Genomic DNA, 23,371 nt, shown 5'->3' with positions numbered 1-23,371 from the left:
TTTTTTTCCACCCTTCCCTTCCCCCTTCCTTCCTTCCTTCTTTTCCTCCGTCTCGACCTTTTCCTTTCCACTTTTTCTCTCTTCTCACCCCCGTTTAATATCCAAACAGCAACGTTCACTGTTAGCGTCTACTTCGAGAAAAGAATTTTTCGGAACTATCGGAGAGGAAGTGGAAGACGTTTTAAATGATACAACTGAGGATCGTACTCGTTGTTTTTGTTTATTTTTTCGGTTTTTGTTTTTCGTTTTTCTTTTTTCTTTTTTTTTTCAAAAGATTTTAAGAATTGCAGATAGTCCGTTGTGGAAAAAGAATGGATACGGCGAATAATTGTTTCTTACCGATCATCTTAACCGAGAATTAAATTCGACAAAATTTGGATGATATTTTTGTTCCATATTTTTGTTGTTACGTAGAAAAGATTTTTCGGAATTCTATCACTCAAGATATTTTCACTTTAGACATTGAACAGTACATTTATTACATATTATTAGAATATATCATTTTAGTCATTTTTGATTTGGCTAAACACTTTCATTTACAATATGTTGAGTTGATATTAGAAATTATAAGTTGGTTTTAATAAGTTAATATTGTAAAAGATTTGTTATTACAACAATGTTAAATTTTATTTTTTCAAGAACGAATTTATCAGTTAGGAATTTTTTTTTTTTAAATATGTGAGTACAGAAATATTGTAATAAAACGTAATATGATTGAGGAAAGAATTTTTTTTTGTTACTATGTACTTTATTAATAATGCAAAACAAAATATTTAATAATAATAATAACAATAACAATAATAATTACATAATGTATTTGTATTAACGTTAACATATTCTAAACGATAACAGAAATGTTTACTGTGTAAGAAAGATAACATGAATATCAATATCAAACAGTATAAATTAATAATGCAATTAATGCGATCGTATCTTTATAGAATTTGAAACATGATATACGTTATAAGAATATTGATTATAATTTTTACAATAATTACTATATATATCATATGAACTAAATGCAAATTATTCTACGATTACTCTACTTTTTTTTGTAAAATCACAAAAATGATAAAAAGATAAGAGATAAACTGGAATGTTCTATCATTACATTTAATTTCTTGTACACTTATCAAATGTCGTTTATATTTAACTATAAGAAAAAAAAAATAAATAAATAAGAAGAGAAGAAAATTTGATGAGATATGATTGAAATGGTCGATGGATATACATTTGCTAATTATCTCTTGATTTTATTATCCATATGTACAGACACATATATACCATATATGTTTATCTATGTATATATATATATAATATATATATATATATATATATATATATATATACATCTCTCTCTCTCTTTCTCTCTCTCTCTCTCTCTCTCTCTCCTAATTCTCGTTGTATCGACCGTAAAGTGTAATATTCGTCGAAATGATGCTGTGCATTCCTTTATGGCGCATAAATTACCAACCCCCTAATTTTGCATGCACCTAAAATTAATCGAACCGAATCTGCATACCGTTTCTCTTCGGTCTCTCGCCTACGCCACTTTCATTTCAGTAGAGTCGTCTTGCTCGTTTGCCACATATACATATACACAAACAAATGTATCTATATTCTCTCTCTCTCTCTCTCTTTTTCTCTCTTTCTCTCTCTCTCTCTCTCTTTCTCTCTTGCTATCTCTTAGCGAAAATTATAGATACTTCGAAGCGTATTGTTTCTTCCGTAATTAGCGCCATAATAATATCCAGTATGCTTTTAACCGTCAGTCGACAAAAGCTTACTATTTCCAAGTATCGAGAATGCAATTATAATGTGCCAGTGTAGGAATAAACGTTAGTGTCGAATGAAGGAACTACACGATACCGTGAAAACGTGCGCGCGCCAATGGTCACGTGCACGCCCGTCCGCAAGTCGTCCATCTACCTCTTTGATGTATGTACATATGTATGTTGTGCCACGTATAACACGCTGGCTAAAGCGAGTAATTTAAACTTTACGACTATCAGTGCAGGACAAAGAGAAAGAGAAAGAGGGAGATGAATGATAACGAATTTCATGAAGAATAGAGTAACTTTAATTTAAATCTTTCGTGATAAATAATAAGCTAAACTTTCTTAAACTAACATACGTGATTAGAAACTAATCTTTCGTTTTAATTAGAGACAGAAAGAGAAAGAGAGAGAGAGAAAGAAAGATCGCTGATTAAAACTTCCTTTCTATTTTCTTCCTAATATTTCTCATTCTATCTCAGATGTTTCATTTTCTATTTCATTTTTTCTTACATTACTAATCATTTCTGAATCGACGAATTATGTAAAATACGACGCCGAATCGATATTTTAAAGATTTTCTCTATTTCTCTCTCTCTCTCTCTCACTCTGATCCTAGTTCTGTTATTTCTTCTTTTTATTTCTATCATTTTTTTTTCTTTCGATTTATTGACGTCTTACTCTAATCTAATCTTTTTTCCCTCTCTCTCTCTATATATATATATCTCTTTATCTTTCTTTCTTCTTTTTTTCTTCTTTCTTTTTTCTTTCTTTCTCTGTCTCTCTTTTTCTCTTTTTATTTTCTTTTCAAGCCGCAAAGTGCACTTCGCCAAGGAAGACCGGTGTTTCTTCGTCGTTGCGCGTGGAGAAGTAATTGAGTGTCGACTAGCGCTTACTAGAAGGTAAACAGACAGGCAGACAGGCAAGCAGGTAGGCAGGCAGATATGCAGGCGGGCAAGCAGTCGTTCAGGAGCTTTAACATATGTGGTCTTACATGTTTCTATTTGAAATATGGCACCGAAGAAATTGCGTTCCTCTTGAAGAAAAGCGGGAGAAAGATAGATAGATAGATAGATAGATAGATAGATAGATAGATAGATAGATAGAAATACAGACAGAAAGAGAGAGAGAGAGAGAGAGAGAAAGAGAAAGAGAGAGAAAGAGAGAAAGAAGCACAGGAAAAGTGAGAAAAAAGAAATAAAAAAACGAAAGCTCGTTTCTTGAACGGATTTTGTTTCTTCTCTTTTACCTCTTTTTTCTCTTTCCCTTTATCTGACTGCGCTAGAATTCGCGCGTTTTTCGATATATATATATATATATATATATATATATATATATATATATATATATATACATGAACGTACGTATGTGCGTACGATGTGTACGTGTATATATATGTATGTGTGTGTATGTACAATCGAGGGCGTTTCAGGAGCGGCGATATACATACATTCTTTCTTTAGCATGGCATTGCATAAAAGGCGTGAACATTGAGTATAGAATTGCTAGAACAAGTGGCAAAAGGTTTTCTTCTTATAGAAATAAAAAGATATTCTACCAGGGAAGAGAAAGGACATTATCGTGAAAAAGTAATGAGAAAATTACTTTTTGTCATTAATTTTTATTATAAAAATACGATCAAACAAATTTGGATTTTATATTTAATTTTGGATTCATACATTAATTCGTTCATTCATTTATTTTTATTTATAATCAGTGTATTAATTAATAGACAAATATAACTATATATCGTGACAGATAATATTTATATTATTAAAAATTAATAAGAAAAGAAAAAAAGAAAAACTACGAGACAAGAAGAGAAAGAAATTAATAAATACCGCATAAAATTTCAATGGAGAAAGAAAGAAAGAAAATAATAATTTTCTTTCTGACAGAACGTTAAAACAATGTTTTTTTCTATCTCTTTCTATCTCGTTTCTTTAATCATTGTTGCGATTTTAAAATATAGTTAATAACGAGCAATTAAGAGGCCAATTAAACTACAATCTGATTGCCTCCTCTACTCTCACTCTCATTCTTTCTCTCTTTATCCTTCTCCCTCTCTCTCTCTCTCTCTCTCTCTCTCTCTTTTTCTTATCGTTTGTAGCGGTATGGAAACTACCGAGGCTGAACAAATTTGTAGGGTAGGAAAATAGGGGGAGGGGTTAGAGATGGAGGAGGAGAAGGTTTAGGAGAAGGAGAAGAAGGATGAGGAGGAAAGAGGAGGAAGAATAAGAGAAGCGTAAGGGTAGGTGGAACGTAAGCCGCAAAATGCGAAGTTAAAATATGCAGAGAACGTACGTGTGCGGGAATCTCGTTACTCCATTATCACCGGATTACTACAGCTGCACCTCGCGTAAGAGCGGCAGAGATAGAGATAAAGATAGAGATAGAAAAGGAGCGAGAGTATGAAAGAGAGAGACAAAGAGAGAGAGAGAGAGAGAGAAAGAGAGAGAGAGAGATAGAGATAGAGATAGATAGAGAGAGAGAGAGAAAGAGAGAGAGTATGCGAGCGACATAATCCAGTCAGCGCGTTGTACCAACGACTGGTCCAACGTTACTCGGAGGATGAGAAGCGGCTGGTAACAAAGTAATGTCCCTCTCAAAGTAACCGAATACCGTTGGCTCTCCCTCTTTCCTCCCACCGTCCACCTCGCCACGTCTCTCGACAATTTTGTAACACCTACACTCAAACGCGATGTTCAAAACCGCTCCAGTCCCTACTTCGTGACTGTATACATAGAGAATATGCGTGCCCATATATATGTATATACGAATTTGCAGAAGACCTTTTATCCATTCGAACTGTTTAATGGATAGGTAATGGACAGCTGGGATTACGATTTGTTACGTAGTCACGTAATTTTGTGTTTCGTATTTAAACTCAAGTATTAAAGGAGGAGTTATATGAAAAATGAAAATTAGAAAGGGAAATTTATGGTAATATATTGAGTAATAAGTGACGTTGAAATGTTCATTATTTTATATCTAAATAAAAGACTGTAATAGTTTTTATTATATTATATGCCAATATAAATATTATACATGAAGGTATGTGTATATATTATTATTATTATTTATTTACATAAAAAATATATTGAAAAATTTATTAATTAAATTATTAATTAAGTAAATATTTATTATATATGCTATTTCTTCTTCATTAATATCATTATCAAAAATTTCATATAATCGGACAAATTTCTATTAGCTAATCGATCAATCATTCATGTTTGTTATCTACGAATATTCATATTCGCACGTTTTTCTTTTTTTCCCTTTTTATTTTTCCCTGGATCATTTGATATGCTTAATATATGAATATTTAGCAGCTAATCTTCGTACGTACGTTCGATTACATGTTTGGCATTGCAGTTGCATCGAGCGTGGTATTCTTTGCGTCCCTCCCTCCTTCCGCCCTCTCCTCTCTCATTCTATCTCTCTCTCTCTCTCTCTCTCTCTCTTGCTCGTACTCTGAGTACTCGACAGCACCCAGGCGCATTATAACGGGCCGACTAGGTGCTAGCTGACCTAAAATATGCCAAGTACATGTGCCCTGTTAGAGCCAACCACCTACCACCAACATTCCTTCTATGTACCTCTCCTCTCTCTATCTCTCTCTCTCTCTCTCTCTCTCTCTCTCTTTTTCTCTCTTTCGTTCTCCTTTTTTTATTCTCCTTCCAATCTTTTTATTCTTTATTTGGCCTTCCAGAGTGACCTTCCTTTTTTCTCCTCTTTATCACTACCCTTAGAGACCGACCGAGGTGGAGTGAACGCGCTATCGCACGTTTCCTTGCATAAACAGACGATATTTTTGTTGTCTCGCGTATGTCTGCATTTGCACGAGGGAACAATATTGCATTTGAGTAGGGATTGTTTTTTTGTTAATAGAAAGACAAAGAAAACGTCTTGATCTTACGAAATATCATTTATTATTTCATTTTGTCAGATGTATTTATTAAAAATTGATTAATTGAAGATGTCGAATGTCTTAAAAGTTTTTCAAAACTTTTGTTACTTTAAAGTTGTTCATATCGTTCTTGTAAGAAAGAAAATAATAAAAGAAGAAAGTGAGAACTAACATTGCACTTTCGCAACTAAATCTACCTATATACATATATATATACATATATATAGAATATATATATATAGAATATATATATATATATATAAATATATATATATATATATATATATATATATATATATATATATAGTGAGAGTAATAAGGATATTCTTTAACGAGCCTTGCAATGCTTCTCTATTCTCTTCCACTCGTAGAGATATTTTCTTCAGGCTTGTACTTGGAAAAATGAGGGTACTGCTTTGCGTAGAAAAAGAGTGTGTGTGAGAAAGAGAAAGAAAGAGAGAGAAAGAGAGAGAGAGAGAGAGAGAGAGAGAGGGAGAGAAGAGTCAAAAGTGAAAGAGTAAAAGAGAGGATCTCAAGGCAACATCATGGATCGTTCCTCATTTCTCTCAAAATCCACAATAATCTTTTCTCACTGCGTGCTTCCGGAAAGAATGAGAATCCTTCTCGTCCAGACCATCGGCTATCGTTACACACCTGGACAGTTTGTCGCAACTCTCAATGTGACACCCGTTATATTCTCGATGGTCACCGTAGGTATCGTTGCAAGCACATTCTCGAGAAAGGTTACAGTTTTATGGACAATATTTCTTACACGCCCGTGTACATTTTCATTGTTACTTGTTCTACTCATACTTTACCGCTACCTTTTTCTTTCTTCTCTTTTTCCTATTTTTTTCCTCTTCTTCCCTTTTTCGTTGTCGGTGTCATTCGAAGGGTGTAAACAGTTCATCTTTCTAGTAGATCTCTCGATACTTATACTGTAATGATCGTAGTGCTGTCACGAGACGAGAAGGGGAGAAATAAAAAGAAAAGATATATATATATATATATATATATATATATATATATATATGTCTTTTCGTTTTATATATATATACACACATATACACATATATACATCATTTGGTAGGTCGAAAAAAGATAAAAGAAAAATACTCGCAATTCGTAGGTTGGCTCATGAGACGCGTTAATGTTTATTGTGAATTACAGTGGCTCTTTTAAGGATTCCTTTCCTGGCCGGTGTTACGAGACAGAAATGGGTGCGACCTACGTGATTCATGTTTACGTTCGAAGGGAGATTGTAAAAATCTCTTATCTGACGTAACTGACTCCTTGCTGGAGAGACGCGCTTTCTCTCTCTCATTCTCTCTCTCTCTTTCTCTCTCTTTCTCTCTGTCTCTCTCTCTCTCTCTCTCTCTATCTCTCTCTCTCTCTCTCTTCCGTTTTTCTCATCGTTACCGTACAATAAACTCTGCCTCGTTTTACTCCACCTCGTTCTACTCCACCTCGTTCTTTATTGTCGCTTTCGAACGTTTATCTTCACGTTTGTTGCGCTATTTCATCGTTCTTCATTTTTCAGTTAGAGTTGACCTTTATAAGATCGATGATCTTCGATTAGTTTAACGGAGTATCGTATACGTAACGTTTCTTATTTACTTTCTTCTTTTATAACATTATTTTTCTCTCTGTTTTCTCTGCTTTTACCTAAGTGGCGTTATTTATTTTTTCTTTCTATTTTTTTTTCAAACTTGCCCGTGAACGTAATTACGAGAAACAACGGCGGACTCGAGCGTGAAACCGTCCTTACCCGCGCGGTGCTGCTTGTACTCGGTTTTATCTACTTTAGATAGAGTCCTGTGCGACTTTGAAATTTACGCTCTATACAACTTTAATTAGATAGAAGCGCTCGCTCGAGCTTACGTATACGCTATGGCCATGTTAAGAGAGAAAGAGAGAGAGAGAGAGAAAGAGAGAGAGAGAGAGAAAGAGAGAGAGAGAGGAGGTTGGACAGGTAACAAAAACGAGCTGCAAAATTCGCGAATTTTCGTTCTACCGCAAAACTTGCATCGATCCGTTTTCTCTCTCTTTCTCTCTCATTCTATCTTTCTTTCTCTTTCTCTCTTTCTTTTCTTTTCTTTTCTTTTTGCATCCTTTCCTTTCTCTCTTTCTGTCTCTTTCCGTCTTATTCAGTCTACAGCTGCAAAAGCGGAAAAATCAAGGAAATGATTCACGCTACGCGATACGAATACCAACATCCAGCACGTTTTTATTTATACCGTTTCTTTCCTTTCCGCGCCAGTGATCACGCTAAGAATAGTTTTCACGATACTGCTAAGAGTTTCATCCTTTTTCTCCTCGAATAAAATTTTTCCACAAAAGCAAATTTTCAAATTATAAGAAAATGCGTTGCGGAGAAATTATCGAAAACAATTCCTCGATGGTGATTGATCAATAACAGAAATTAGAAATATTTTCATCAGAATTTTATGTTTTTCAAATACGATCTATCATTATATCGTTTTTTATACATTTATTGTTAACACATTGCTGTTCCAATATTTTATTCCTAACTATACTTAACAAGTAATAAATTATTTTTTTGCATTATGTACTTTTATGGATATTCTTCTTTTGTAAATCGAAAAATCGAATAATCAAGGATAAACTATTTATGAAACAGATTTTATTCAATTATCATTTCTTTGTATCATCATTTATTATTTTTTATTGGTATAATAATCTTATTCTATGAACTTTCATTATTCTATATTACAATAGAAATTATTATCAAAATCGCTTGGAAAACTCTTCATTTAGTCCGCCATTTTTTTATATTTATTTTTGTTATAAATATAACAATTTTATTTTTATATTTGTAAACTTCACGTCACATAATCAGATATTTATTATTATTTGATATTATTATTATTTGATATTATTATTTGATCAATAGTTTGGTAATATAGTCCATGTGTTTTTTTATTATTTATATTTAAACAGTTCTAAAAATAATCGATCAAAAAACTTGTTAAAAAACTATTAGGAAATATTTTAACGTTTTCAAGAATAGCAAATAAAAAAGAAAAAGAAATTAATAGAATAACGTTGTAATATTTAATCTTATTTAGAGTTTTGGCATTTTGGAATAAGAAAGTAATCGATTACTAGAAATACGAATTTGACTTTATAGTAGTCGGATGTACAAAATTCGAAACGCGATTAGGATTCATGCGGTACTTCTCGCTTGAGAATCATTCTCATCAGAGGGCAACTACGAAAGGAAGTGAGTAGAAAGGGATGTAGAAAGGGATGAAAGGGGAAGGGATGGGGGTTACGTGCTTATAAAAGCAGTTGCACACACATACAAACACAAACACAGACATTCACACGTATATATATATATATATATATATCTACGCACACGCACGCATATACAAATTCAAGAAAGTTTTGATCCTTGGACAAACGGCAACTTCTGTCGCGTTCATTCGCAAAGTTTAAGACGCTTCGCTTTCGTGATTACGTGACGCTTCGTATTAACGAGAAGAGAGCGAGAGGAAAGCAGAGAATATCTTCTGTTGTGAGTGAACAAAGTTACAAATTTCGATCTCTTCGATGGAAAACATCGACATTTTCAACAACTTACACACGTATACCTGTAAATATCGAGTGAATACAAATGTTCGTAGTATATCATAAATATTCGAAAATTTATTAAAACAATTAAATAAAATCAATAAATATTCAATTGCAACGTTAATTTGTTAATTAATTCGTCATGGAGATTTAACTTCTTGCGTGATAACAAAACATAAGTAAATAATTTATTTCTTATCACTGTTAAAAGAAAGCATTATATAGTTCTTAATTTTTCATTTCACGATTCATTAATTTATCCAGAGTTTCTTGTCTGCTTCCGTATCATCTTTCTTCTTTATAATTTAAATCAATTTCACACTTCCACATTTACAGATTCAAAGTCTTCTCGGTTAATGGATTAAATAAATTTTTACTTTTGTTTATTATCTTTTTACCTTATAATTACGAATTAGATATTGAAATATAATTAAAATTAAGGAAGGAAAAGAGAAAGAGAGAGAGAGAGAGAGAGAGAGAGAGAGAGAGAGAGAGAGAGAGATCTTTTGTGGGATTACTGGAGATCTCTTTGAGAGCTTGACACATGATGCACAACATACAACATGAGAACTATCCCGTTTATATTCAAAATCACCTTTGATCGATAATAAATCGTTTTCGAATTTCAATTAGTTATCCTTCTTTTTGAGAATACGAAACTCTCCATCCGAGCAATTTCCAAAGGATAAAGAGAAGTCAATGAGTACTTACTCCTTTAATGAGAGGAGGGAGATTAGGTAGGATGGATTGGAATGGGTGGATTGGGTAGGGTGGAGTGGTCTTTAACATCTGATACATCGAGTAGTAGACGCATTCGTGCAAATTACGATGATCAGTCGTCGCCATTCAGTCTGCCTGTTTGATCGTCAATCGAATATAACTTTACAGTGCATTCAACTCCTATCTCTCTCTCTCTTTCTCTGTCTCTTTCTGTTCTAATCTCTATCTCTGTCTCTGTCTCTCTTTCTTGGATATCTTCAGTCGGTAGAAGATATTTTAGCCTGCAATATCTTCTCCCATGCAACGGATTATCGAACCTAAAGCTGCTCGGAAAGATAGCTTCGCTTCTCATTCAACACAATCTCGTTCACTGGCTTGACTCGTTGAATGTTACTTATAGAATATTATAACAATCAAAGGAGTTTATCATCATTGAATGATTATATATATATATATATATATATATATATTATATATATATATATATATATATATATATATATATTATATATATATATATAATCGTTTATTATATTATATATTATATTATCGTTTATTATATATATATTAGGAGGGCCGAAAAGTAATGTCGCTTTCTTAAATTAAATTCAAACGAATAAATTTTTAATAATTTTTAACAATTTTTAATAATCAAATATCGACATGCACAGAAACGACATTACTTTCCGGTCCCCCTAATATATATATATCCCTAGTTGTGCACCTGGGTTGTAGGACTCCACAGACCAACTTTGAGCTCAATTTAAAACAAGTAAATGTTTGTAAATGGGACTTGTGCCGCCATTTGTAGTTGAGATATATATCTTTATATTCTAACCATTAGAATAGTCCGCGTTGTGTCAGTCGTTAAGTTGTGATCGAGTAAAGTTGTTTTTATAAAATTTGGTATATATCACACCTCGTATGCACAATAAATAGTTTTTGCATTAATTTGTGTTTCTCTATTATTGAAAATTTGTAGTCCATTCATGCACTAAAAAATGTGATTCTATATACAAGGATGGTAAAAATTATTTTCTAATCTTATGTCTCGTTCATATTGAAAATCCAATGCAATCAATGAGAATGGCAAACCAGCTATTATACAATACTATGATGAAAATAAATATATTTGTTTTTCAAAATAACTATACATTTTGTAACGATAATTTTAGTACTTATTTTTTTCTGAAAAAGGTTTATTTCAAGATAATAATGCCACTAAATTTTTTTTTTTTTGAAATATTGAAAATTAAAAAAGATATTTGGTTTTTAACGAAAAAAATCAATTTTTGCGCATTATATGATTCATGAAAACTTTTTACAATGTCAAAATTAGAAATGCATTTTCAAGCCTACTGATTATTATTTCCGAGTCTTCAAAGAATATACAAAAATTTTTTGAGATCAAAATTATTCATTCTGTATGACATCTATGTTTCTGTTGCGTCGTAAGGGCGAAACTATAAGAATGTTTTCAGATATGCGTCTCGTATCGGACCAGCGATGATAGTTGATTTGCACGGAGAATTTTCCTCGTCTCTTCCTTGTCATCAGTATTATAGACTCACTTGGTCGCGATAAATAAGAGCGGCGACACTAGGCTAGGATACTGTTGAAGGTCATTAACAAAATACTGCTCGCCGCGTTCCCACAAATTAATGGGAGAACGCGCGTTTTATTGAAGGATTTCATGAAGCTCTTGAAATGGATGCGCGATAGTAAATATTCCACGAATTGAAATTATCACAGTATATTTGTTGAAATAAGATACAATTGTTGATGTATTCTTATGTAATGATATGTAGTTAGTTGTGCTGTTGCGTTTTAGATTGTATTGAATTCCTCCAATTAAGGTATATGTAAGTAAGGCTAATGATATTGGTAATACTTGGCTGTCTTACTGATGAATGCAAATGCTTTAATGCGATTGTCTGTAGATATCTCTTGAACTATTCACGAAGATATTAATGAATTAGGAAAGGGAAATGGACAGGGAGGAGTTTAAGTAAAAAATATCTGGAAAGGAAAAGTAATATCTTTATTGGTCGTAGGTATGTCAAGATAGTTTGTTGGAATGTTTAAATAATTCCATGTGTGCCCCTTTGTTTTAGTGATCGTGTATATTAGAGGGTGTCAATGGATATTTTAAGGCTAGGAGTCCTTGAGACCTTTGGCTCGTCACGCCTAGGCGTCTATTTCCACTATTTATTTATTGCCAAGCTCGACATATTGAAAATTAGATATTTGACTAAAAATATTTAAGCTCGGACAAGTTTTTTATCTATACATTTTCTTAGCGAGTATCCAACGAGTTCCCAAGGGCAGATATTTCTAATAATGATATATGACCCTTAGGAGAACAATGAACTGTGAACTGCGAACAATTGAAAGACGCACGTGTGCGTCAATATTTTGCACATGTGTCAATTTTCATTTCTGTTCAAAGTGCCTGGGGTATAGCATATCCCAAGTGCACAATTTGAAATTGTTTTGAGGTGTGCACAACTAAGGATATACATAATATATATAATATATTTTATAATAATAATAATATTATAATATATATATATATATATATATATATATATATATATATAAGTAGTCTAATATTTTTATTAAATTATTTTTATTAAATTAACGATTTGAATTTAGGTGAATAAATATTTACTATCTAATATATAATATCTTAATATCTAATTACGTGTAATAAACTTTTATTTATTATTTATAAATGATTTTGTTGATTTAAAATTGTACATAAATCATTCAGAATATTTATCGATAATGTGTGACAGGTAAAAAAGTCACAGAGAATATCCTCGGAATCCATAGTTTCTATGTATTCGAGACATATGACCTTGAACGTTGAGACCTGAAAGAAGATGTTACCAACGATGTAAATGGGATTTCGATGTTCTAATGTCGAACACAAAGTTCTAATAGCGGCGATAAGTAGGCTATTTCCGGCTTTACACTCCGGCCTAGGAAATTTTCGATAAGAGAAATATAATTATCGGACAAACCTCAAAGTGCAGGAGGAGACCTACATTTACTCGATCTCTCCTCTCTCTCCCTCTCTCTCTCTCTTTTTGGATGAACTCGCTTATAACCTGATTAGCAGAGACGCATAGTAACTTTACTCGATGCGAAGCTTTTGTTGCCATCAAACACGCGCGTCAATAGGTACGTGTCGTTAACGTCGACAACACTAGCTCATAATAGGATTATAAGGTGCATCGGTGCATATCTCATGAAAGTGAATACGGACGTGCGTATGAAAACGAACTGGATTAAATCTTTTTATGTGTATCTCTTACGAGTTTCATCGAAAATTCTTTCGATATAAATTCTTCTTTGTTAATACGAAATTCATTTGTAACGAAACTACGTGGGACGTGTTACATATCGATGATATTATTTATAGATATTACATATTCCCCCTACGTAAAAAGTTCTCATTTTATTTTTATCATATCTTCCATTCTTCCAACGAGTTTTAGAAATATTTTTTAAAATGGAAAAAATGGATAGAACGAGAGTCATGGATCTATAAGAGTTTCTTGTCACGTGATATTAGACGACGATAGGGGGTGATGAAAAATTCAAGAGAGAGTTCGTGAGATATATTATCGATCGAAATGAATCTGCGCGTTCGCAGAGATGCGGAATTCAGCAGCAATAACCGTTGCTACGCGGTGGTGGCTAATAATAATGGAGCGACCAACCGAGCGAACGAACGGTAGGAGTAGAAGAAAATAGTGCAACAAGTGCAGAAAGCTGCAGTAGCGACAGCTGCGGAGTAACGTGCCGCTAGCACCACCGGCTCGAACATCCGCTTTCTCTCTCTCCCTCTCTCTCTCTCTCTCTCTCTCTTACCTTTTCTCTCCCTCTCTTCTCTTTATATAATAGAAAAGCTTTTGCATTATCTTCGCTAAGTTTATTTCTTACTAGTTTCATTTCCTTAGGAATACGGTCGAATATTCTTCGGGAATTATCATCTCAATTTTATTCTCTCTCTCTCTCTCTCTCTCTCTCTCTCTCTCTCTCTCCTCTCACTCTTTCTCTCTTTCACGATAATTTTAAATTGAACTAAATTTATTTGAAGCTTATCTTTTCCTTTACCAATTAAAGTTTATTGAATTTTCTTAGATCAATGACCGTGAATAAGACCTTCCATCGGATCGAGATCTATCTTTGTGAAATTCTATATTCATTTTGTTGTAAAGATTCTTTGCAAATTTTATTATAATAACAATGATAGATATATAAGAGTATATACTTAAGGATCTGAAAAAAATACGTATAATTTTGAAAAAAAAGAGAAAGAAAACTAAATGAATGGGCTTCTCTTTTACTTCCTTCTTTTGACTTATTTCCCATATACTTATTTCGTTCACGTTCTAAGAAGAAAATTAATATAAATTTAATAAGACATTATAAAAAAGAAAAAAAAAGAAATGAGATAAATTCTTAAAATGGAGATTAATTTAAGGAATGTTCGATCTTAAATATGAATTAAACGTTAACAGTGCGATGCACTATGATATTGGTATTCTGTAAGCACTGATGTCGATTCTAATGAACTTTTGGTTTAATATTGTTTTCAGTGCCGATGGAAATTATGAGGTAACCATTATGACCAAGGCGATCTTGCACCATACGGGAAAGGTCATATGGAAGCCACCGGCGATCTATAAATCATTTTGCGAGATCAACGTGGAGTATTTCCCCTTCGACGAGCAGACCTGCTTCATGAAGTTTGGCTCGTGGACTTACGACGGATATACGGTAAGTCCTCGTTCTCCGTGGACGAGCAATTAAGCTTGTTATTAATTATACTGGGTACGGATAGAAAGACAGAGAAAGAGAGAGAGAGAGAGGGTGAAGGAGAGGAAGGGTTGGGTGGTTGGGTGGGTTTGGAGAAGAGCAAGTTAGAGAGAACCATGAGACCGTTCGGAAATCGAATTTCCTTTGTACCGAGAATGAAACTCTCTCTCTCTCTCTCTCTCTTTCTTTTCTGTATTTCTTTCTTTCTTACATTTACGTTAGAACAAGAACAGAAAATTTCAAGAGATGGAAAATCCTTTTATTCTCGTCGTTCAATCGTTATCGTAAATCCTTTCGAGATTGTTGAAGCAGAATGAAATCGTGGAGATTAGAAAAGAAATAATAATGTCCATGTTTTATAATTTATTATTAATTATCTAAAACTTAATAAATTGTAAGAGTAAATAATAAGATATCTTGTGATAGTTTAATAATAATTTCATAATCGATTATTTTTGTCTAACTTGATATCGAATAAGAGATTTAGAAAACGTATTATAAGATTGAAATATATAAGTACCTTTTACGTTAAGAAAAAAGTATTAACCACGAAATCCATGGGAAAACGTCAATTCGTTTCTCATTCGTCTTTATCTAACTTAATTCGACTTTTTTCGGTTGGCCCATAAATTTGTCTCCGCAACGTTTTTGTTAAATCCGCGGAACAAAAGTCTGATCCATTCTTACGTCTTTTGGATCTTAAACGTAACTCCTTTTTCTTTCTTGATGTACAACCAAGAGAGAAGCATATATATATATATATATATATATATATATATATATATATATATATACCCACACATACACACAAACACAGAATGTAGGTCTTACTGTCAAGAAGGATCGAGAGACGGAAGTTGAACGCGATTAACCGTAGCCATTCTGATTAAGTTGGAAACTCAAAGGTAGTAATCTTTAGAAGCTTCTCAGTGGTGTATCGTATTCAATGGATTATCTCAATGGAATTTCGATTATTCATGTCGCGATTAAAATTTCTTATTTGCAGCATCGCCATTACAGCGAAAATTAGCATGATCGAACATAGAAATTTTTTCTGGGTGAAGGAAGGGAAGGGGAGGGAAAGTAAAGGGTGATAGAAAAGGATTTAATAATAATCGAATCTACGGATGAAAATTTTCGATAAATAACGTTTTTGGCAATCGAATTGATTTCAGGTCGATCTGCGGCATCTCGCTCAAACCGAAGATTCGAATCAAATCGATGTGGGTATTGATCTGACAGATTATTACATCTCCGTCGAGTGGGACATAATAAAAGTGCCTGCCGTGAGGAACGAAGCGTTCTACATTTGCTGCGAGGAACCGTATCCCGACATAGTGTTCAATATCACCCTACGCCGCAAGACCCTCTTCTACACGGTAAACCTGATAATACCGTGCGTGGGCATATCCTTCCTCTCGGTGTTGGTGTTCTACCTGCCGAGTGACAGCGGCGAAAAGGTTTCCCTGTCGATCTCGATACTCCTCTCGTTGACGGTGTTTTTCCTCCTGCTCGCTGAGATAATACCGCCCACGTCGTTGACAGTGCCGTTGCTTGGCAAGTATTTGTTGTTTACGATGGTGCTCGTTACACTTTCGGTCGTAGTGACGATCGCAGTGTTGAATGTGAACTTTCGGTCACCGGTTACCCACCGTATGGCGAAGTGGGTACGGATCGTGTTCATTCAGGTGCTCCCGCGATTCCTCCTCATCAAAAGACCAAATAAGGACGAGGACGATGAAGATGAGGAAAGTATCGACGGGCTCGTCGGTGGTGCTAACGGTGCTGGTACTGGTGTTGGTGATAATGGTGGTAGAAACGGTGGTGGCGCCGGTAGCTCCCATCATCATCGACTTCATCGTATTCATAACGGGCACGAGCTCGACGACGAGCTCGACGACGTCGTCGACGAGGATGACGTCGAGGCACCGAACGGGAAACCGCCCGAGGCTATCCTCACCGATGTGTTCCATGTACAAGAGACTGATAAGTACGAGCCGTATGGCAGTAAGAGGTTCAGCGGCGAATACGAGGTACCTGGACCACACGGTCCGCTGGCACACCTCATCGTCGGTCATCATCATCACCACGGCGGTGTTGCTGGCGGTCCTGGCCTTCCACCACCAAGCTCCTTACCGACCACTGGTCCACCTCCGCCGCCGCCACTCAGCAAGCCACCGAGCTTTCATCATGAGCATGGTCCACCTCTTGGTACCGTTGCCCCTTATTTCGAGGAACCACTGCCCTCCTTGCCTCTGCCCGGTGCTGACGACGATCTCTTTGGACCGGCTAGTCCCGGTTATGCACACGAGGACATCAGTCCCACCTTCGAGAAGCCATTGGTGCGCGAAATCGAGAAAACCATCGACGACGCCCGATTCATCGCACAGCATGCCAAGAACAAGGACAAGTTTGAAAGCGTGAGTCTTCCTCTCTTTATATTTTTTTTTTTTCATTTTTATCGTTAATCTTATCTTATCATTCGTCCGAGCTGAGTTTTGTTCCCTCGGCAGTATTACCATGAATTACTTGACGGTAGAATATTTTCAATAGATGGAATGTAATTACTAAGAATGAAATTTATTCGAAATCTTTAGGGTGCGATAAACTTTTGATCCTTTTATATTAATCATTTGTATATATATCTATCCATATTCAAACTCTATCCAATTCAACTCAGTTTCATTTGAATTCGTTCGATTAACTTCTCCCAGATAAACTGATATTAAGTTCGAACGAAAATCAATCAATCATTGTTCTTCGTTTGCTAGTTATTCTCTTAGATTAAAGATAACGATGAAATAAGATAGAACGTGATAGAAATTAAGAGAAAGAGAGAGAGAGAGAGAGAGGGAAGGAGAGAGAGGTAGATAGAAAGAGACGAACGGCTAAGTTCTTTAAGAACAAGTCTAGGAGCGTTAGTGTCTTATTAGTTGAGCAAACCTTTTTAACATCATACAGCATGCTTCCAGCTCGTGTCCTACCATGAATGGCCGAGTTAACTGGCTTTTTGCTTTCAACGAAGAGGAACTTTAGGTAAAGACTCAGCAAGCCACATCGAAACCCAGTGGGAAAAGAGAGTCGATAAGGTTGAGGAAAACGAACAACGATCACTCGCATCAATCTATCCGACAGCTTCCAGCTTTTTCTTCGATTCTCCCTTTGTCTATCTTTTTCCATTTTTATCTCTCTCTCTCTCTCTCTCTCTCTCTCTCTCTCTCTCTCTCTCTCGTTCTTTTCTTTTAACTTGGTCCAACTTGTCCCTGTTGGCTACCTGTTAAACTCTTCGAGTTCCCGTTGATAAGAAAATCTAACATTTGTTAGATCTCTTTCGAGACATTGAATCGCTCATTTTCATTTTCTTAGGATTTAAAGAAAAACAAAGAGAAAGTTATCTAAATACCATATGAATTTGTTCTTTTCGATAGTAAAATTTGTTTTAACATATACATTCTGATATATTAAGGTGAATATATTAAGGTTGAAATATGGGAAAGTAGATTTATTTGTAAATTTTTTTTTTACTTTTACATCAAAACAAGGTGTTCTTTAAAGATTTATGTGCATATGTTGCGTGTATAAGTGAGTGTGAGTGTTTGTATAGGTATATGAAAAATTTAGTGACAAAAACGGAATCTGTCCTTTATTTTTTCTCTCTCTTTTTTTTTCTTCTTTTTTTTTTTTACTCAGTAGCAATAGGTGTGAAAAAGATATCCGTGTATGTTCGTTACGTGAAGAAGGTTCACCGGCGAGGGTAAATTTTTTGCTTTACCGCGTCGACGCAGTCCAGCTGTTTTCCGAGAAATTATATAGGTCAGTGTGCCAACGGCACTTTGTGTATTTCAACGCGAGCTTGTATAGCGAATAGCTCTGTAATCGAGGTAAAAACGTAATTTCGAGTATGCTTAAAAAAAGAATTATGAGAAATACATCTCGATATAAAATTGATCTAAAATAAGATTTTCTTTTATCTTAATATTTTTTTCTCCTTATATCTTTTGAACGTCATAAAAATCCTTGATTAATTTTATTTTATTCATATTTTCGTGCGTGCGTTCGTGTGTGTTTGTATTTGTGAGAGAAAGAGTCTAGTTTCTTTTTTTATTTTTTTTGTCTTAAACAAATAAAATCATAATTTTATAATTTATTCTGTGCCAAAAGCAATTTTCAGTGGACTGAAAATACATAAGAGCATCATCTTAAACGTAAAATCTCAAAGGTCGAATTGTTGACTTTGAGTAGAGAAACAGAGGCCTCAATTAAATTCAATAAATCTGTACTTTGAAGATAGGAAGGTTTTGAAACGTTCTAACGTTTAGATCCTATAGTAGTTACGCATATCGAGCCAGATTTCAAGAGAGTTGCACACATAATTCGGAGATATAAACGGAGTCGAGAATACGAAATGCTGTAGCTAGAGTTAGAGCTTTTCTTTTGTCGTTGCACATTGGTGTGCGCATAGTTCAACGCATAAATTATTCTTGTAATGTATCTGTTGAATAACGCACTGCGACAACTTCCTTGCCAAGGAAGTCTTCTCTAGAATTTGATTCTTATGCGTTTGAATATAATTGTGTGTGTTCCTTAGCTATCACATGTGTCCTTGGCTATCACATGTCTCAGGTACATTTTGAGATTCAACATATTCCACTCAATGCGTACACGTATAATTACATTAATTTTTATATTTATGTATGTGTATATATGTGTATATCAACTTTTTTGTAGTATAATTACGATATGTGTTCACACGTTCCTGTCTTTGATACGTATATCCCATTTAATGCTTATATGTATATATATATATATATATATATATATATATATATGTTATGTGTGTGTGTGGGTGCGCACATGTATATATATGACTCTGCACATTCGTTTGTTTCTCTCTTTGTATATTATATATAGTAGTAGTCGATACATGTAAAGATAGATAGATAGATCGAAAGATAGATAAATAGATAGATAAGAAGAAATAGGAACACAAAATTGGACAAATCTCTCTACCGTATCTCGTAAAGCTAGGATTTCGGGAGGTGATGCAAGTGGAATTTTGGCACGCACCTTACATGATAAGATTTGTTTGGCTCGTATTTTAGGAAAAAAAGATAAAAAAAAAAAGAAAAGTAGAAGATTTCTTTCGAGTCTTTCTTTTCGAACTTTTTGATCTTACGTGGATGATACTCTAGATTTTTAGTCTCTATTCAAGTGAAAACGTTTGTTTAGATTAGAATATTTGGAAGGATTTATCTTCAAGAGAATTTCCAGAAAATATTTTATTAGTTCTCTTATGGTAGGACAATACGAATGTTATACACGATGCGTTTTTTCCGTGGAAGTAGGATTTTAATTGGATGAGCGTTTTAGCGTGAATGATACTCAAGATTTTTAACTTTCGTTCAAACAAAAACGTTGATTGTTTAGATTAGAATTTTAAGAAGGATTCATCTTCAATAGAATTTCCAGAAAAATTTTTTATTAGTTCTCTTATAGTAGGACAATACGAACATTTTGTACGACGCGTTTTCTCCGTCGAAGTAGAATTTTAATTTGATAAGCTTTTTACGGGAGTTTTACTCGCTAAATTGTTTTGTATTGCGAACGTATTTTTAGTTAGTTGTATTAAAACAGATAATTCTAACTTTGTTGGAAAATATGCGACGTGCAATAAACGGCATATAAAACGCTTGTGTAGTCTTATTAGCTTTATTATTTTCATGATATCTTTTAAAATCTTTTTGAGAGAAAACAAATATATATATATATACACACAAAGTCGCTATCTATGTGAGATGTCGAGCCTGACTTGACGTGTCATCGTAAAGATCTCAACAAAAAAAAAAGAAAGAAAAATGAAAAAAAGAAAAGAAAAAAAAATTACACAAATTTCATCTCACATATCGAAAAATTTTGATCTGTTGTTAGGTCGAAGAGGATTGGAAGTACGTCGCGATGGTGCTTGATCGAATCTTTCTATGGATCTTCACGCTCGCTTGCGTGCTCGGAACGGCGCTGATAATCCTCCAGGCTCCGAGTCTTTACGACACGACGAAGCCGATCGACATAAAGTACAGCAAGATCGCGAAGAAGAAGATGATGTTGATGAATATGGGCCCGGAGGAGGAATAGTTGACGATAAAGCGCGGTCAATGGCCACCGTGTCATTGGCGCGATCGTCGACGTCATCGCCGTCATTATAATCATCGTCATCGTCATTGTCATCATTGGATTTGCTGGTGCCGTCTTCGTCGTCGGTATCGTCATCATCGTCATCGTCGGCGTCGCCGACGTCGACGACGACATTGTTCTTCGTCGTCGTCGTCGTCGTCCTCGTCGTCCTCGCTGTCGTCATCCATCGAAACTGCCGATTTTCGCGTCAGTGCGGAGAAGGACGCGACTCTTCTCTCTCGTCCACCGCTCCGCTTTTCTTCCATCGCTACCCCGTCGTTTCCTTTCCGGTCTCGTCCCGGAATGAGACTAGATAAAGTGATGAGATAAAGTGATTGTATGTAAGAGAGATAGATAAATAGAAAGAGAGAGAAAGGGAGGGAGTGAAAGAGAAAGAGAACATGTCTATGCATGTATGTTTGAGAAAAAGAATGAGTCTGAACGAAGAACGACGATGTCGCTTGTCTCCCCTCGTTTCCTTCCCCATCTTCGTTTTTTTCTGTTTCGGAAGGGTACTTTCGAGTGGGAAAGAGAGCGACTGAAGTGCGAGTAAAATAGAGCGTATGATAGAGAGAAAGAGAGAAAATATGAGAGAACGATTGATAGGGGCGTGAATGAGTAGTGGGTACGAAGCGAATGTTACTTTGTGATGTCGTGGGTGGGCTTGACGGGAAGAGACGGAGGGGAGGAGCGAGAGAAGGAGAAAAAGTGCCAAATACGCGAAAAACACGCGCACCGTATTTTTGTAAATCTGGTTTCATACGTAAGGCTAGAGTCGTGCGGCGAGACGTCGAACTGCCCGAACTGCCGATTTTATATAAGAAGACGTTTACAGCGAGGGGGGCGCGTTCACGAATACATATAACACACTTACAGATACACACTTACATATGTACACGTATACACAGGTATACACATCCACACGCACTTCCGACGTATTTATTATTATTATTCTTACTATCACTATCGTCATTATTATTATCATTATTATCATCATCATCATTACTATCATTATCATCATTATTATTATTACTATTACTATTATTATTATATATAAATATAAATATAAATAAATAAATAAATAAATACATATATATATATATATATATATATATATATATATATATATATATATATACCGCGCACACTGTCGCTCACGTATCGTATATGCACGTCCACACATCCAATCACTACTTTCGCTATACAAATACACATATACATAGATACAGGACGAATATACGCACGTACGTGTGCCGTACATATATACGTAAAAGTACACATACATATTATACATACATACTCACATATACATACAAATATACAGGGAGGGCATTTAAACCGCGCACATGTATATGTATTCGCATCGATACGACGGTGAAGGGCGAACGTTACGTGTCGCTTCGAAGTTGCACTGTCGAAACGCTTGTGCACATTTAAGATGCACATCAACAACAACTAGAACAACAGCAACAACAACAAAAATTAACAACAACGTGGTATCACGTTGTATGTACTTGCAACGAAATATCCTTTTTAAAAGCGCGCGAGCTACGCACTTACACGAATACGACGAACGTCCACGTCGAGACTAATTCGTTCGTTTATTCATTCGTTTATTAGGATTAGAGAATGATTTTTTTTACTAGATTACGTTACATGCGAACGAACGGCGTGGGTTCATCGATCGATCGATTTTACTTTTATTTTATTTTATTTTAGTTTCAATTAAAATAGGAACATCGAAATTCTGGCTGAACAATGTTTTTTAACTATTTTATGGAATATTATGACGTTTATCGTGCGATAAAATGAAAATACTTTTTTCTTTTGTAATTTTCTGTTTTCTGTTTTCTGTTTTTTTTTTTTTTTTTTTTTTTTTAACGGCGAAAAAGTTATTTTAAACGTTCGTACGTGTAATTGTGCTTATATTTAGTGTATTAATACTGGTTATAAGAGGGTAAAATGCTTCCACCGTTTTTACGAAGACGTATGAGAAGCGAATTTTCTTCACCGTTTTCTTCGAAAACATTCGCGTTTACGGAAAGTTACGAAGAGTTTATGCAGCAGAAAGAAAGAGAGGGAGAGGGGGGGAGAGAAATAGAAAGAGAGAGAGAGAAAACAATGGGAGAAACAAAACATAAACCGCTTGCAAACAACTGCCAATATTAGATGCGGCCTCAATCTAATTTAGTCGGCGCATATGTATGGAGAAAAGAGATATGGAAAGAAAGAAAGAAACGAGGAAACAGAATGAAAAGAGAGAGAGAGAGAGAGGGAGAGAGAGAGAAAAGGACAGAATGAAAATTGATCGGATTATGAAAGATAGAAGATTGAAACGATTGAGAAAAAGATCAAAAGGGTGAAA

General features: G+C 34.7%; 1 protein-coding gene across 2 annotated transcripts in view; it reads left to right on the top strand.

Moving 5' to 3' along the window:
• LOC124429285 (acetylcholine receptor subunit alpha-like 1) overlaps nt 1-22,048 on the top strand; it is a 119,576-nt gene extending 97,528 nt beyond the window's left edge. For both annotated transcript variants that reach the window (XM_046974350.1, XM_046974351.1), the window contains exons 5-7: nt 14,616-14,796; nt 16,011-17,255; nt 20,764-22,048. In XM_046974350.1, the coding sequence (XP_046830306.1) occupies nt 14,616-14,796; nt 16,011-17,255; nt 20,764-20,967 (1,630 nt within the window). In that variant the 3' untranslated portion in view covers nt 20,968-22,048. The remainder of the gene's footprint in view (nt 1-14,615; nt 14,797-16,010; nt 17,256-20,763) is intronic.
• Nucleotides 22,049-23,371: the final 1,323 nt, after the last annotated feature.

Source organism: Vespa crabro, chromosome 15 (assembly GCF_910589235.1).
Source record: "Vespa crabro chromosome 15, iyVesCrab1.2, whole genome shotgun sequence".
In the NCBI taxonomy this organism is placed as follows: Eukaryota; Metazoa; Arthropoda; class Insecta; order Hymenoptera; family Vespidae; genus Vespa; species Vespa crabro.
Note: the sequence above shows the minus strand (reverse complement) of the source record. Positions and strands in the feature narration are given on the sequence as shown.